Source organism: Girardinichthys multiradiatus, chromosome 11 (genome assembly GCF_021462225.1).
Source record: "Girardinichthys multiradiatus isolate DD_20200921_A chromosome 11, DD_fGirMul_XY1, whole genome shotgun sequence".
Lineage (NCBI taxonomy): Eukaryota > Metazoa > Chordata > Actinopteri > Cyprinodontiformes > Goodeidae > Girardinichthys > Girardinichthys multiradiatus.
The window spans coordinates 12,818,062-12,834,109 of NC_061804.1; the positions used below are offsets into that span (position 1 = coordinate 12,818,062).

The 16,048-nt window shown below is 38.7% G+C and overlaps 1 protein-coding gene across 1 annotated transcript; it reads left to right on the forward strand.

Moving 5' to 3' along the window:
- Positions 1-1,732: 1,732 nt before the first annotated feature.
- Positions 1,733-13,106, forward strand: vdac1 (voltage-dependent anion channel 1). The gene is made up of 9 exons (XM_047379839.1): positions 1,733-1,810; positions 4,722-4,791; positions 5,679-5,728; positions 8,390-8,542; positions 8,723-8,775; positions 8,900-9,127; positions 9,599-9,749; positions 10,397-10,454; positions 12,065-13,106. Exons 2-9 carry the CDS (start codon positions 4,725-4,727, stop codon positions 12,154-12,156), a joined length of 852 nt encoding a protein of 283 aa, XP_047235795.1. The 5' UTR covers positions 1,733-1,810; positions 4,722-4,724; the 3' UTR covers positions 12,157-13,106.
- Positions 13,107-16,048: the final 2,942 nt, after the last annotated feature.

Consider the following 16,048-nt stretch of genomic DNA (forward strand, 5'->3'; position numbering starts at 1 on the left):
TTATTATGAATTTGTAACCACTTCACTCTTTTTTGCTTTTTGGTAAGGTAATGAGTCTCAATAAATACATGTTTGCCATATTTCATATAGCAACTGAATGGTAAACACATAAGACATTTTATTCACTAAGTGACTTAAGTTAACCATCAAGATACTTGTATGTTATATTATATTATATTATATTATATTATATTATATTATATTATATTATATTGTAAATGTACATTTGTTAAATTATAACTTTATTTCATCATCTCACGCAGTTCTGTACCCACTGACGTGTTCTCCTCTGTCCTGGGTCTGTTTGAGGTATCAACATGAAGAAGTGTTATTTGTGGTACAGCTAAATACATCTGATCCCCGGTCAGCTGTTCAAAGACTGCAGGGTGTCAATCAACGTACTGCGCCTGCGTGGAGGTCAGCAGCAAGATGTTCATCCTCTTCTATTTCCGTTTGTTCTCTGGCTGTTTAATAATTTGTCACTTTAGTTTTTTTCCTTTTTCGCTTTGCATTATTTTTATTAGGCATTTAGAATCAGAACAACTAAAACATATAAATATAAATACATGAATTACACTAAAGCAATATTAATAACCCTTCACCTTTTTTTAAATAGCCCATATCATAAAATAGTAAAGTGAAAAATACAATGAGTAACAATAATTGACATTAGCAAATGTAAGTTCAAATGATTTTCTTTCCTTTTTTTTTTGGGGGGGGGGGGGGGGGGGGTATTATATTTTGATATAAACCAGATTATTTAATGATGCAACCACTTCATCACATTGTTCACATATGGAATGCATGTTCCTCAAAGCAGGAATCCCATTATAGATTTCCACAATGTTTGTGCTTATTGATATCAATATGAACTGACATCCTAACGCATATGAATAGGAAAAGGTTATGTAATTGGTCTTACATATATGAGATATATTGTCTATGAAGGGGTGATGGGCAACTGACATAACATTTTATAATAATATTTTGTGCTTTTTACTGTCATTTTGATAAACCTGACAATTAAAAAATATTTAAAAATTCACCAGGAGGACTTAATAAGGAATCTATATTTTTTCAGCTATTTTCAATATTAAATTAGAGAATTTTTGCATCTTTGCATACACTCACGAACCCAAATCCTGCTTTAAAAAACTGTTATCAAATAGCCTACTTCAGTTACCTTGAACAGTGCAATTGTACCACTGCATACTACTCAATTACATTCAGTTTTTTAAATATTCAAAAGTAACAATATGTATTGCTAGTCTCGTGAATCCAAAAGTGTGAAAAAAAAAAACGTTCAAATGGCAAAAGTAACAACCATACTGTCAGTTTTTGGTGTTTCCAAACAACATTGGTAAAGTTTATTGCCATCATAATAAATCAAAGTTCTTATCACACTATTCGTTTTTCCTCGATATGGTAATTGTCCATGCCTAACAATTAAATATGAATTAGAAGAAAGCTCTTGAGCATTTCTACAGAAAATCGACATGGCTTATAAAACGACCATTTTCAGAGGAGATTTTAACATTATTCATGTCTGAAAACGTAATTAGATTTTTTGATTATATGCTACAACAACATACCATACCCCTACACAGTTTAATGCAGAGCATCCTTCTGTTCAATGACGCCCAGCTGGCAATCTAAAATGTGGAGTGAAGCATCTTGCTGTTTGAGCGAATATTCCATCTTTGAAGATGACAGGCGCTGACGTACTACGTGACGCCCTCCACCTCCCTCCTATCTCCTCCCTTTGTGCGGCTGACAGGCTCCTTCTCGGCTTGGACTGGAACACATAGAGGTATGTTCTGTATCTTCCAGTTTAATGAAACACAGCTAGGTTTTTTGTGCATTACCCGGCTCCGTCACGAACATCAGTGGGCCACGCCTCGCCAAGAACTGCATAGCTGTACCACTCTATATGTATGCATATATATATATATATATATATATATATATATATATATAGTAAAACTGAATTGGGAAACATTAGAAGCAGGCAGGCCTGCTGCTGTTATGTAGCTACCATCTGCTGCTAGCTTGGTGCTAGCTTGCGATGCGGTCATTTGAAGTTGAAAAGTTAAAAGCAGTTGTGCGGGTTGTTAGTAATTTATAAAGATGAGCTTCTTCAAGAAATGACCACCTCGACCCGCTCAGTGGTCCCTGTTTTACACACCGAATTTTAACTTTCCCACAAGAGTCTTTTTTCCCATCTAACCACCTTGACTGCGAGCTAATGCTAACCTGTTAGCAGGCGAGGACATGAGGATCCTGGCGTGATAACCTCTTTGTCACCGCCAGACTGTCTACTGTGGTCTCATAAAAATAACTAGGCTTTTTAAGTCGGGATTTGTCTCATGACGGATTTTTACTGCTGTTATATCGAGGTTTAAATTAAAAGTGGCGTTGAAGGTTGGAGATGTTGCGGCTAAGGTGGCTGTGAAAGTTTGGGAATGTTTGGCGAATATAGATATTTAACCCCTTTTCTACCACCAATTTACCTTGGAAGTCTCACCTCCTCTACATAAAGCTCTGACCTAGTCCTACGTCCTCTACAACCTCTACACCTCCTGTTGTAGCTCAGTGTTAAAGTCCTACAGTCACTTAAGCACAGTGGGTCAACTAAAATTACTGCTTTCAGGTATTAGAAAAATGGGTATTTGATTAGAAACAGGGACAGCTTTTTTCCATGTAAAGTGTTGCCTTTATTAAAACTACAGTGTCTGGTGTTTAAAGAGCTGTCTGAAGGGTTATTGTGAAGTCAGCATGGTGTATTTTTAACCATGAAGTTCTGCTCTGCCCAAACTAAATAAGTTTGAATTCGAGCAGACATTGCATTTCTATACTGTTTGGGCTAAAGAGTAACTGATGTGATGTAATTGATAAATGAAGTCAGTTTTATATAATACACCTTTATTACATAGCTTGATTTTGTCATTATATGCTTAAATGATTTCATCACTTCCTACTGCAGTCTAGTACTGCTAAACTTAAAGATTTCATATGTGTACTCATTGAGCTGCACAATAAATCAAGTTTTCATCGCAGTTGCTGTTTTTGTCATTGAATTATAATATTCTAATAAAAAAGCCTTGGAAGGCTGTGCCATGCATTCAAACTCTGATTTTAGATCATATATTTTGCAAACTGGGTGTGCTTTCACTCTTATTTATGTCCATGTCTGATACCGATCTTAGGGACCACGATGTTAAAGGTCAGGGAGGTGCAGGAAAAGAAAGGACAATGTGGATTAAACATAATCAGTATTGTCATTGTAATATTAAACGATTATTATTATGTACTTGAGTTATTTTCATAAAAAGTCGTGATAAATGGTAGTAAAAATGATGAAATCACACACATAAATGTCTAGTATTGTATATACCTGGGAAAAAAATCTATTTATTTTGATTCTGATATCATTTGGGCAAGGTGACTCTAATGAAATATAGCGAATTGAGACCACAGGTCAAACTAAAATAATTGTAAGAGACTTTCTGCCACAGAGTCAGATAACCGCATTTCTTTACAGAAGTAAAGTACTTAATCATTGGTTGGCAAAGCAGGTACGGAACGTCGTTGAGGCGTTGTTTGTATGAAATGTCCCATAACATGACTTCTCCATTTCATAGCTGAAGGAGTCAGGTACCAAATGACCACAACAACAGAATTATAAAGGGGGGAGGGACCTGTGTGAGAGAGAATCTGCTGTTTCTGCTAGAAGTGAAATAAATTTGAAGACCTTTATATATAATTGCCTATATATCAGCCGACTTGTTAATGTGGAAAAGGGCAATTATAGTTATGATTCACATAGAATTGCCAGTTCTTGAAGGCAGTTTTCAAAAAGTGTTGAAATGACTGGTTTAGAGTTAAAAATATTTTTAAAGGTTAGTGTGTACTTACCTATTTATGTTATTATTTGTTGGCTATCAATTGTTAGTTACGGTACACTGATCAGATTTTCCAACATTTTTCTTTTTGAATGGATTTTCTTTGTTTCTAGCCTTGTATTGATTGTTGCACGCAGGTTTTGCGCTTGCCTAGCAGCACTATATTACACATTGCATTGGAGTAAAACCAGTTTATTTAAGAAACCTGATCTGGAAGACCATTTGACCTTTTCTTTTCAGGAAATGTTTAAATTTACCTCCTTATCTACAGTGAATACACTATGCATGTTATCAACACAGCTGCGCAACTCCAGTGCTTTGCTAACTGTTGCTCTATTAAAAATAGTTCCTTTGTGTGGCCTAATGATGAAACGTCTTGCAAAAGTGAGTGTTCATGAAAGCTGAGGTCAAAGAGTTGCTCACAAACGCGATGGTGAGCATTTCAGAGAGTTACCAAAGAGACTGCTTTGTGCTAAAGTCTGCGGTCCTCGTCCTCCTGACTGCTTCCAGTTCCAAACATAAGCTTTGATTGGGGAAAATTAGTATTGTGTTCAACTTAGAGTTGTTTTCATTTTCAAAAAAGCATTCATCCTGTCTGGAAGAACGCAGTCATTAGAGATTACTCGCAAAAGAAAAGCTAGTAGGCAAGTGTGTTCTTATGTGTCGCCAGTAATGGATACCTTCTCAGTCTATAGGTGACCTTCACCTTCCCTTGGCTTCTTGTTTTAGAAACTCTGTGCTCAGTCTCAGATTTAGCTTTTTTTTAAAGGTGTGATAAAGAGCGTGACCAGAAAGAAACTGCTCTTATTTCTTTTTCAGATAATGGCTATACCCCCCACCTACGTTGACCTTGGAAAATCAGCCAGGGATGTTTTTACAAAGGGATACGGTAAGCTACAAAGTTATTTAATGTTTTTCAGAAGCAAATCACAACCTAACACAGCTGAGGCATAGTTCAACAGCTTAACCACTTTAACTCAGCTTACTGCTGGAACCGTATCCTTCCAATTTATCCTAATGTGACATAGTTGAGATTTATGAAGATTTCATCATTCCCTTTCAGGGCGTATGAATCCAACTTCTGCACAAAGCCAGTTCGTTTAAGCTGATTGCAGACCTGATTGTCACTTGTGCCTACTTGCACAGCTTGAGGTGTAAAACGTCTACGATGCATGTCACTTAGCTTTGTTTTTGCATACACAGCTGAGTGTGAGCTGGTGGTGAAAAACTGATGTCCTCTGAGCAAAGCCAGCCTACATTTGAATATTCTCAGCTCAACGTGCTTGGCATTTAGTTTTGACAAGAAGCATAACTGCCAAACTGTGATGAATATCTCTTTATTTTGACCACTGGGAAATTTTCCAGTTTTTAAAAATCTTAAACCAAATTTTTATTTCACCAGAATTCCAAATCCTATAAAAATTTGACCTTCAGCAACACAAGGAGCAAGTTTTAAATGGCTTATAAGTTCCTTGGTGCCCTAAACAGCAACTTAGCTCACCTACACTTTAGGTCGGCTCTTTCTCCGAATATTGGAGCAATGGAGGGAAACTGAAATGTATTTATAAATGTATGAGCTCTGTTGCCTCTTTGTTTATAGGTGGTCACATGAAACAATGTTAAACTTAAAAGTCTTTGAATAACAGTGACAGCAAATAGGAGAAATATGCAGTGGTGCAGGTGAAGTTAGGTTGGTTGAGATTTTTCGTACTGGCTGAACTTACACCGGCTGAGAGCGGGCTGCTTTGATGTTTCATTAAATATTGTCTCTTTCAGGTTTTGGCCAAATTAAGCTGGACTTGAAGACAAAGTCTGACAATGGACTGGTAAGTTTTCAGTATTGACCGTCAGATTGTTAGAGTTGCCGGCCCAGACTGCAGGAGTTCTTTTTTTGGACCAAGTGGCAGATATTTTTTTTTACCAACAACCTCTGATAAAACAACATAAATAGAGGTTCTGTGTTGAAAGTTCTCCTGTCCATGCTAAAGACAAGACCTAAAAATGCTTTTTTGGCAGTTTTAGTTCCAAGCAGTATAAGCACAAATACTTAGCAGTTATTTTTTAGACCTCTGTCGACTTAATTTTTGAAATATTAGGCCAGATGTTTTCAAACTCTTTATTTCCCTTATGGCTGACCATACCTTGTCTTTTTATTAGCTGCGTGCCCGGTTGCATGTTCTGTATAGAGGGTGACACGGGAGTGGATTTTCTCTCCTGTCCCATCCCGCTCCCACAGAAAAATGTCTTGTCCCATCCCAATCCCAGGCCAGCATAACGAAAAAAATCCTGTCCCGTCCCACTCCTGGTAAATTGACTCCCACTCCCATTCCGCTCCCATTCAGAACGACTCCCACTCCTGTGACTCTCCCATTTTTGTTTTCTTCATTTAATCTTTTGGTAATTTCTTTGAAGGACCAGTTAAGTCCCTGTTTTTAGCTGTAGTAAAGGCCAGTTAAAGTAAAAAAAATAATAATGAAGAAATAATAAAATATCAAACAAGGAAACAGACCATGCCTATCTTAGCTGAATAAACAAAATGTACATAGTTGTATTTTACTCATTTATTAAATGATTGTTTCCTTTGAACAATGACATTACTTTTATGTTTCAAGTTGCTGAAACGAAAGAAAAATGCACCTAGTAAGAGAACTATACTTGGTGAACAAAAGAGCAAAAAGGCAAAACCTTCATAATTTAGAAACTGTACCTCAATGGTTCACAGCCCTGGTCCTCAGGGACCCCTTCCCTGCAGGTTTTAGATGTGTGTCTGCTCCAGAACACCTGATTCAAATTCTGACATGACCTCCTATACAGGCATCAAGAATGGAGGGTCAAACTGGACAAAATTAATACAATAAAATCATCATTAAATAAATAAATGTTGTGAATGTCCAATGAGTGAAGTAAATGTAACATGAAAGAAATGTAACATTAAATGTGCCATTAAATTAAAGGTACCATTTATTTATTTAATACATCATTAGAAACAATAAATGTACCATTATATCATGAAATGGACTATTATGCAATTAAATATGCCACTGAATAATTAAGTATAATTTTAAAGATGACATGACGTGATTAGTGGTACACTTAATATTTAATGATGTATTAAATAAATTGTGCATTTAATGGTACATTCAATTTTTTTCTATTTCACAACATATTTATTTAATCTTCCCTTGATTATTTAATATCTTCCCCCCATGTCCCGTCGCGGGACATGGGGGGATTTTTTCTTTTTTGTGTCCCCACGCAATAGTCTTTGCGTTATTTCGCAATACTTTGTGGGATATTTTCCAAACCAGATAACTGCAAAAATGGAACAAACACTACACCCGTTTTTGAGATTTATTGAGTTTTATTTTGAAATCAGCCTTAAATAAAATTATCTTCAAATCAGACTAAAAGACAGTTTTTATCCACAAGCTGTCAAACTACTGAACTCTAGACAATAATGCTGCACGAAACCACATCTGTGACACTTTGTTTGCTTATTACTGTTGCATGATGTGTACTTATTTTTTTTTGTACACCATTAGTGTTTTTGTTTTTATCGTGATTTGAACGGTTCTTCTTATCCTAAGCATTTAATCGCATTGTTTACTGCATGTTAACCTGCATATGACAAATAAACCATATCAATGACATCAGTGCTGTTTGTTTTATGAGCAGTTTATCATCTGTGCTGTTGCTCCAAAATGCCGAACGCAAAAGTATTGCGTGGAGACGCAAAAAAAATAAATTTCCCCATGTCCCCTCACGGGCTTCCGTACCTTACCTCTTAAATCTTTAGCACACATGCAGCAATTTTGTTGGTCAGATGAGACTTGACACATGATGGTACTTTTGGTTTGATGAATGAAGAGATGCAGGGCTGATTTAATCCAGAATCTGTTTTACAAGTGTCCTTTAATCACTGGTGAACTTGATTACGACTAAACACGTTTTACAAGCAGCAGACTGCGTGTTAACACCGCTACATTCAACTCTCCTGAAGGTCGGTAATATTTGCGACTTTCCTGTCAGCTCTATGAGTTTAATAGATAAGTCCTTATTTCTGACTTTACGTTGCAAATCCAATTTTACCACGTCCAGTTTTCCACCTGCGTTTGCTCCCTCCATCCTGAACGCAGGTGGAAAACATCGATCAGAAGCACTGTTGGCTTGTGGGTCGTGTAGTTCGTTTGACTCGCATTATAGTATAGGCTTCTTGGAAAAAAAACTACACAATGGCGGCATCGATCCAAGTTTTTTTTTCTTAAAGTTTATAACAAAGTCTCAGTTGTACATCTCCAAAGACAATTGATCCTAGTTTATTTTCCCTCCAATTGGTTAGCTCCCGCTCTCGTCTGCTCCCGTTCATTTTTTATCCTGTACTGTCCCAATCACGTGATCTTTACTGATGCTGTCTCCCATCCCGTGGGAATCCCGAAAAAATGTCAGCCTCTAGTTCTGTATAATTGAGGGATCTCTTTCACTTTCAGGAGTTTACCAGCACATGCTCGGGCAACACGGAGACCAGCAAGGTTGCCGGGTCGTTGGAGACCAAATACAAGTGGGCAGAGCATGGCCTCACCTTCACAGAGAAATGGAACACTGACAACACCCTGGGGACCGAGATCACCGTTGAGGACCAGGTGATTTGGTGTGAAAAGTGTCCAAATTAAACATTTTTTGAAAAGCACCACATTTTTTCATTGGACTGTAGTGTGAGTTTTAAAGGTCTTCCCAAGAAAATCTTGTTTTTTGTGTTTAAACACATTGGAAACGGATCCTTTGCTCTGTTTTAACATGATTGCCCTCTTTTCTTTCCACAGTTACTTAAAGGGCTGAAGCTTACTTTGGATTCCTCCTTCTCTCCAAACACTGGGTAATAACAGCTGCTTTGACCTTGACAGTGTTTTAGCAGCTGTTTAATAAAAAATGAAACTTCTAACTCTTAATTCTTACATATAATGACAATGACGATCTTTCCTTACCAAACATCCTGCCAGCAAGAAAGGCGGCAAGATTAAGACGGCCTACAAGTGCGACCACATCAACCTGGGCTGCGACGTGAACTATGACATCAACGGTACAGCTGTTCACGCCGCTGCAGTGGTGGGGTTTGAGGGCTGGCTCGCTGGCTACCAGACGACCTTCGAGGCCGGCCGGAACAAGATCACCCAGAGCAACTTTGCAGTGGGATACAAGACCGATGAGTTCCAGCTCCATACGAATGTGTAAGAACTACAAATGTCTCTGAGAAGCATTCTGCACCATGCATCTTTAATTGTGCATGCATGTTAGGTGCAGTATTTTTTTTTCTAACTCTGATTTTACTTTCATGTGACCTTTTTCTGCTTATTTAGGATTCTACAAGTCAGGTCTTTTTATATCCGGGTTGGGGATGAATTATATAAGTCAGATGAGGTGATGGTGTCAGACAGTGAGCGTGAGGGACAGGGCTTGTTCCTGCTGTGCCCCCTGGTAAAGCCTGTCCGTTTTCGTCTGTGTCTGAAGTGTTTATACGAGGTCAGACAAAGGTTAATGTGTGCTTTACATTAAGGCTGCTGCTGTCAGATTAACAGACATGCAAATTTCAAATCAGTATTCCCTGTCAATTTCATAGTTATATGGTAAAATCATGGCCAGAAAAATGTTTTTTTTATGGTTTTTATGAAGGTAAAGTATAACCGGCTGTTTCTTCACAGAAACGATGGCACTGAGTTCGGTGGGTCCATCTACCAGAAGGTGAATGACAAGCTGGAGACGGCGGTCAACCTGGCCTGGACTGCAGGAAACAGCAACACTCGCTTTGGCATCGCCGCCAAATATCAGATTGATTCTGATGCATCTTTCTCTGTAAGTTGCCTGAACTTTGCATTAAGTAATTTAAACTCATTTAAAATGACCAGTTGTGTGGATTTGCTCTTTGTCAAGTTTCAAAAAGCGTTTCTTTATTGTAAACAAGCTGGATCACAGCTTGCCATGTTGTTGATACCTGGATAACAAGCTTTGCTGCCATACCGGAGACACGGGCCTACGTTGCAAAAGAGCTGTGAGTCAGTACACATGGGCATGTCCCATTTAGCTTGAAACTCTTTCAAACCAAAACAGGAAGAGTTTGCGTACCACAGAAAGATCTTTGCTAATTTAGTCCGGTCTATCACATTAGTCCTAAATCCCACTTGCAACAGAGCCAATTAGTGCGACTGGCTGTTTGTCCCGTTCACTGGGCCCATATCTATTTGAAGTGACTTAGCTGAGGTCCAACTCTTTATTGAACTAATATTGTGTCTCGGCCCAATGCTATAAAAAGGATTACAGCATTTCTTGGAAATATTAATAAAGGCACCTTTTATTGTTATGTGAATGTACCTAAATAAATTGTGACCATTAAAATTGGTGTCTAAATGTAGAAATTGCCTAATATGTGTTGATGCCTTTAACTGTAGGCTGTGTTTCAATGTGTTTGATTTTTAAATGTTTGATCTGTGTTTTCCTGACAGGCAAAGGTGAACAACTCCAGCCTTGTCGGACTGGGCTATACTCAGACTCTTAAGCCAGGTCAGTTCAGTCTGTAGGTAATTTAAAGGGCCTATGTGATTGTGTTTGACCTTGTTGTTCTCTATGGTTATATTAATTACTGTGTTCTTGGTCTGGAAACATGGGAAAAACTAAAGGAAAGGCAACCAAGCACAAGACAGACGAACATTGCAAAAGATCAATGATGTTATGTACGGAACACCGAATTTAGGCCTGAAATGAGTAACACGATGGCTAATTAAGAGGTAAATGGTGATGTAAAAGTCGGAGCTCATTTAATGAAGATTTATATGGAGGTGTGTCCAGTGAGCAGGGAATTTCAGGAGAAATGTCATCTTAAGGCTGGCAATCTAAAAGCACTGTAACATAAGTGTTACGTCATGACCCCAGTCTGCTTGTAGTTTGCCACACTGGTAAATGACTACTTATGACTAAAGGTTGTAATTCGAAAAGCTAAAATTTTGTCAGTTTTCATGTTGGCCTTGCAATGTATGCTCCAGTTCTGACCAGCATTATTACTCTGGGGTGTCAGCACTCCATTTTTTCTAAACTTCTGTGACACCAGAATATGTTAATTAGCGAGCTAAACAGTGATTGTGTAATACATAGCAACAGTGAATGGAAGCAGCTGAAAGTCTCTTTTCTACATATAATTAATCCATGGTATACTCATAGGGGTTTAACTGCACCAAGGTAATGCAGCTCTCAGAACATTATTCTATAGTTGGTTTTCTCCCAACAAGTCACTTAATGGTAAGGCTATGCTTATAGGGGATAGAAGGGAAGTCCAAACACTATCGCACAGTCTTTCATTTGGCTCAGACACTGAAGAAAAAACAAGATGCTGCTGCAGCTAATTATTTAGCAGAGACATGCAGGAGAAAAGTTTGGATAGAGAAATTATTAAAACAGCACAACCTCCAGGCATCAGCGGATGTTTTGCACTGACAGAGGGTAACTAAAAAATTAAAAACTTTACCTTCACAAATGTCATCAACGTTTCATGTGTTGCATAATCTTTGTAGTAAGACGGCTGCCTCTATTATTTTCTATGTTGCCAAAATGCGGGACCCAACCATCCGTCACATTTACGCTCCAACCATCAGTTGTCGCGCTCTGCCATTCTATTCAAAGTGTCCTCATTCCCTATATGGTAGTGCAGATTGCATTTATGATAGGCCGCCTCAAAGGGCAATCGCTTTGTCAACAAAATGAGTCTTAAAATCGCTCATCTGCTTTGAAAACTGTGGAAAGGCTGAAGATAATTTAAAAGGATTTGTAGATTTTCTGAAGTCAGCATGATGAAATATGCTGTTTAAGAACCATGTTTTTCTAAAGGTGTTACGTCTTACACAAATTACAGCATTTTAATGTTTACTCATGGTTTCTGGTAAGCGATATTATTTAAGGTTTTAAATAAGTAATATTCTAAAATGTGGAATTCAGGTTATGTGGAATATTTAAACATTTTTACCATTGCAGATATCGGATATTTTATTTACTGTTTCCTCATCTCTTTAGTGATAGTAATGTTTTATAAATCTATTTTTATTTATTAAGTTTAATGACAATTTTATTTTCTTGCTGTTTTGAATAAGTAAAAAATAACACCTAATTGTCTACTTTTACAGGGGTGAAGTTGACACTTTCTGCTCTCCTGGATGGCAAAAACATCAATGCGGGTGGGCACAAGCTTGGTCTTGGTTTGGAGTTCCAGGCATAGACGGAAAAGACAGCCGGCCTTCGTCTCCTCCCCACACACACTTATTCCCCACCAAAAAAATATCTTAAAACCTCTATGTCCAACCCCTAAATCCCACATCTTTTACCTTTGAAATGTTACAGGTGGACGTAAGTGAAGGTGAAACTTGTTGCGCAACGATTTTCAAATGTTTAAGTACCACATTTATGGTCAAAAGCCCAATTTAGAACAAAGCTGCAAAGGTTTGTCTGACGGCTATATGCTTAATTGTTTAGATTTCAAATGATGAAATAGCCTTTAGTACATCATTTCAACATGGTCATACAGAATGCTTTCATTATTATTTTTTTAATCCATCAAAAAGGGAAAATCTACACCAGATCAGCCCAATAGACTTATCTGGCTTGGCACAGTTAGCATGCAGTTGCATTGTTACTCCTCCTGATGGTGCTGTTACTTAGCTGTAGAAAGCACTACTCACTCAGAAGGTGTTGTGGTCATAAAGAGTTTTTGTTGAACATTTCCGCACTGAGAGCTCATGTCTGTCTTGGATATATTATATAATGGGAAAGGTCAAGTGTCCCTGAATTAACCAGCTGTCGATAGCTCTGAGAGACACTACAACCCAAGGTGTACATTCTGTGTTTTTGTCTCACTTGTTCTTTGTGTCTGTGCATTTGGTGTGACTTATATTTTTTTGTTACATATAGCAACAGAGAATATTCTGTTATTGAGGCTTTTGCATAGTTAAATCTACTCAAAGTCTTAAGAAGGCAAAGATGTGTCAACCCTCTGGTCAAGAACACCACAGATTTCCTGTCTAGCACAAAACTGATGTAGTCTTGATGAAAGTTTGTGCTATTAAGATACACTCCAAGGAATGGTTGTCTTCCACAACTTATGGGAAACATTGTGATTGTACTTGACAGTATTGTCATTCCCTGATCTAAATAAAGAACATCGTGAACCAATTTCTTCTCTTTTTTTCCCTTAATCTGATGAAAGTGTCTGAAGGTTTTCTATTCTCTCAAAGCTGCTACCTGTTATTTTTATCTTTATGAAATTTACACAGTAACACGCAAGTGCTTCTATTTCACAGATTAGAGTTGATCTTGGCTGTACATTTGTGGAGCCAACAACCTGTGTGTCACAAGTCCATGAATGATCTGTTAGTTTTCTTTGTAGGTGATTGCCAAAGGATGTGGTGATGCAGAGTGAACGTTATCCAATTAACAGTCAGTCACAGTCTTATTTATGAGCTGTAATGATTAACAAGCAACAAATAAACTATGTTCCTCATTAATATCTGGCCCTTTAGGGTTACGACTCTCAAAAAGGTATCCGCAGACCATAAATGCACAGACCAGCTACTCTGTTAGGTGCTCCTTGGAGGTTCTGGGTAAGGTTCCTTCCCTGGTATAGATTCAACAAGGTGTGTGTAAATCCATACTTTGATGATACCGTCACACCGATTTTGTAGGCAGGTCATCCACCACATTGTAAAGGTGCTCAATATAATTGAGAATGCAGAGGCTACTGGAGTACACTGAACTTATGTTTAAGATAGCCAGATTGAGATAATTTGAGACATGGTGGATTATTCTGCTTGAAATACCCTTCAGAAGATGGGTACGCTGTTGTCGGTCAATATATGTATTTATTTACCTGAAGGGGTTCTGTTGGTGTAGAAACTTGTCTGACCAGTCTGGAATTTTACCACTTGTAGATATGTTAACATGGCTTAATTGGAAACTTTACTAATTTTAGTTTCTTTGTTTAGACCCAGGAAGTGGACCACTAGATGTACAGGGGTTGGACAATGAAACTGAAACACCTGTCATTTTAGTGTGGGAGGTTTCATGGCTAAATTGGACCAGCCTGGTAGCCAGTCTTCATTGATTGCACATTGCACCAGTAAGAGCAGAGTGTGAAGGTTCAATTAGCAGGGTAAGAGCACAGTTTTGCTCAAAATATTGAAATGCACACAACATTATGGATGACATACCAGAGTTCAAAAGAGGACAAATTGTTGGTGCACGTCTTGCTGGTGCATCTGTGACCAAGACAGCAAGTCTTTGTGATGTATCAAGAGCCATGGTATCCAGGGTAATGTCAGTATACCACCAAGAAGGACGAACCACATCCAACAGGATTAACTGTGGACGCAAGAGGAAGTTGTCTGAAAGGGATGTTCGGGTGCTAACCCGGATTGTATCCAAAAAACATAAAACCACGGCTGCCCAAATCACGGCAGAATTAAATGTGCACCTCAACTCTCCTGTTTCCACCAGAACTGTCCGTCGGGAGCTCCACAGGGTCAATATATACGGCCAGGCTGCTATAGCCAAACCTTTGGTCACTCATGCCAATGCCAAACGTCGGTTTCAATGGTGCAAGGAGCGTAAATCTTGGGCTGTGGACAATGTGAAACATGTATTGTTCTCTGATGAGTCCACCTTTACTGTTTTCCCCACATCCGGGAGAGTTACGGTGTGGAGAAGCCCCAAAGAAGCGTACCACCCAGACTGTTGCATGCCCAGAGTGAAGCATGGGGGTGGATCAGTGATGGTTTGGGCTGCCATATCATGGCATTCCCTTGGCCCAATACTTGTGCTAGATGGGCGCGTCACTGCCAAGGACTACCGAACCATTCTTGAGGACCATGTTCATCCAATGGTTCAAACATTGTATCCTGAAGGTGGTGCCGTGTATCAGGATGACAATGCACCAATACACACAGCAAGACTGGTGAAAGATTGGTTTGATGAACATGAAAGTGAAGTTGAACATCTCCCATGGCCTGCACTGTCACCAGATCTAAATATTATTGAGCCACTTTGGGGTGTTTTGGAGGAGTGAGTCAGGAAACGTTTTCCTCCACCAGTATCACGTAGTGACCTGGCCACTATCCTGCAAGAAGAATGGCTTAAAATCCCTCTGACCACTGTGCAGGACTTGTATATGTCATTCCCAAGACGAATTGACGCTGTATTGGCCGCAAAAGGAGGCCCTACACCATACTAATAAATTATTGTGGTCTAAAACCAGGTGTTTCAGTTTCATTGTCCAACCCCTGTAAAAGGTATTTTCAGGGGAATGCCCCTTTGGGTTTCGTTGCATGGATTCTGCTCCATCTTACATTCATGCTTTAATGTTGGTAATTATGATCCTGAATATTAATTCCAAAACCGAGGCTCATCGGACCAGGCAATGTTTGTCCAATTTGGAAACTGTGCCAGACCAGAACTGACACCTGGTCTGGTCTTTTGCTGCTGTAACCTCGTTTTTTAGAGTTTTTATGTTTTGTTCATTCAGAGATTGTAGTCAGCATCCATTGGTTGCGTTCTGGTTACTCAAGCTATTGTTGACTTTCTATAATCATGACCCCAGTGTACCCATTTTCTGTAGCTATTATTATTTTTTTTGTCCACACAGTTACCGCTCCTTGGATGTTTTCTTGTTTTCGCCCCACCTCTGTAAACCCTTGAGAAGCTACTGTGAAAATCTGACTGGACTTTCTGGCTCTAACAACCATGCTATGTTCAAATCCCCTTTCTTCCCCATTCTGATGCTTCATATGATTCTCAGCCAGTCGTCTTCACCACGTCTAGATGCTCACTCTACCATGGATGGTGCTATTTGTCAGATGCAGTACCTACTGTTTGCAAGACACGGTATCTGAAGAGCTAAAGGATTTTTTTTAAAGATCCTTAACTTGTGCAAACTGGAAGAACTGCTGAGATGGACCTTGCTGTGACCCCCAAACAGGACACACATTGGCTACCCCATAAAAAATTAAAGTGGGTATAGAAAATTGACTCAAGAATAACACAACAGTTCCGAATACATTGCCTAATATGTTAGTTAAGGTTCAGAACTTTAATAAATGGGATGAAATCTGAATTACGTTAAC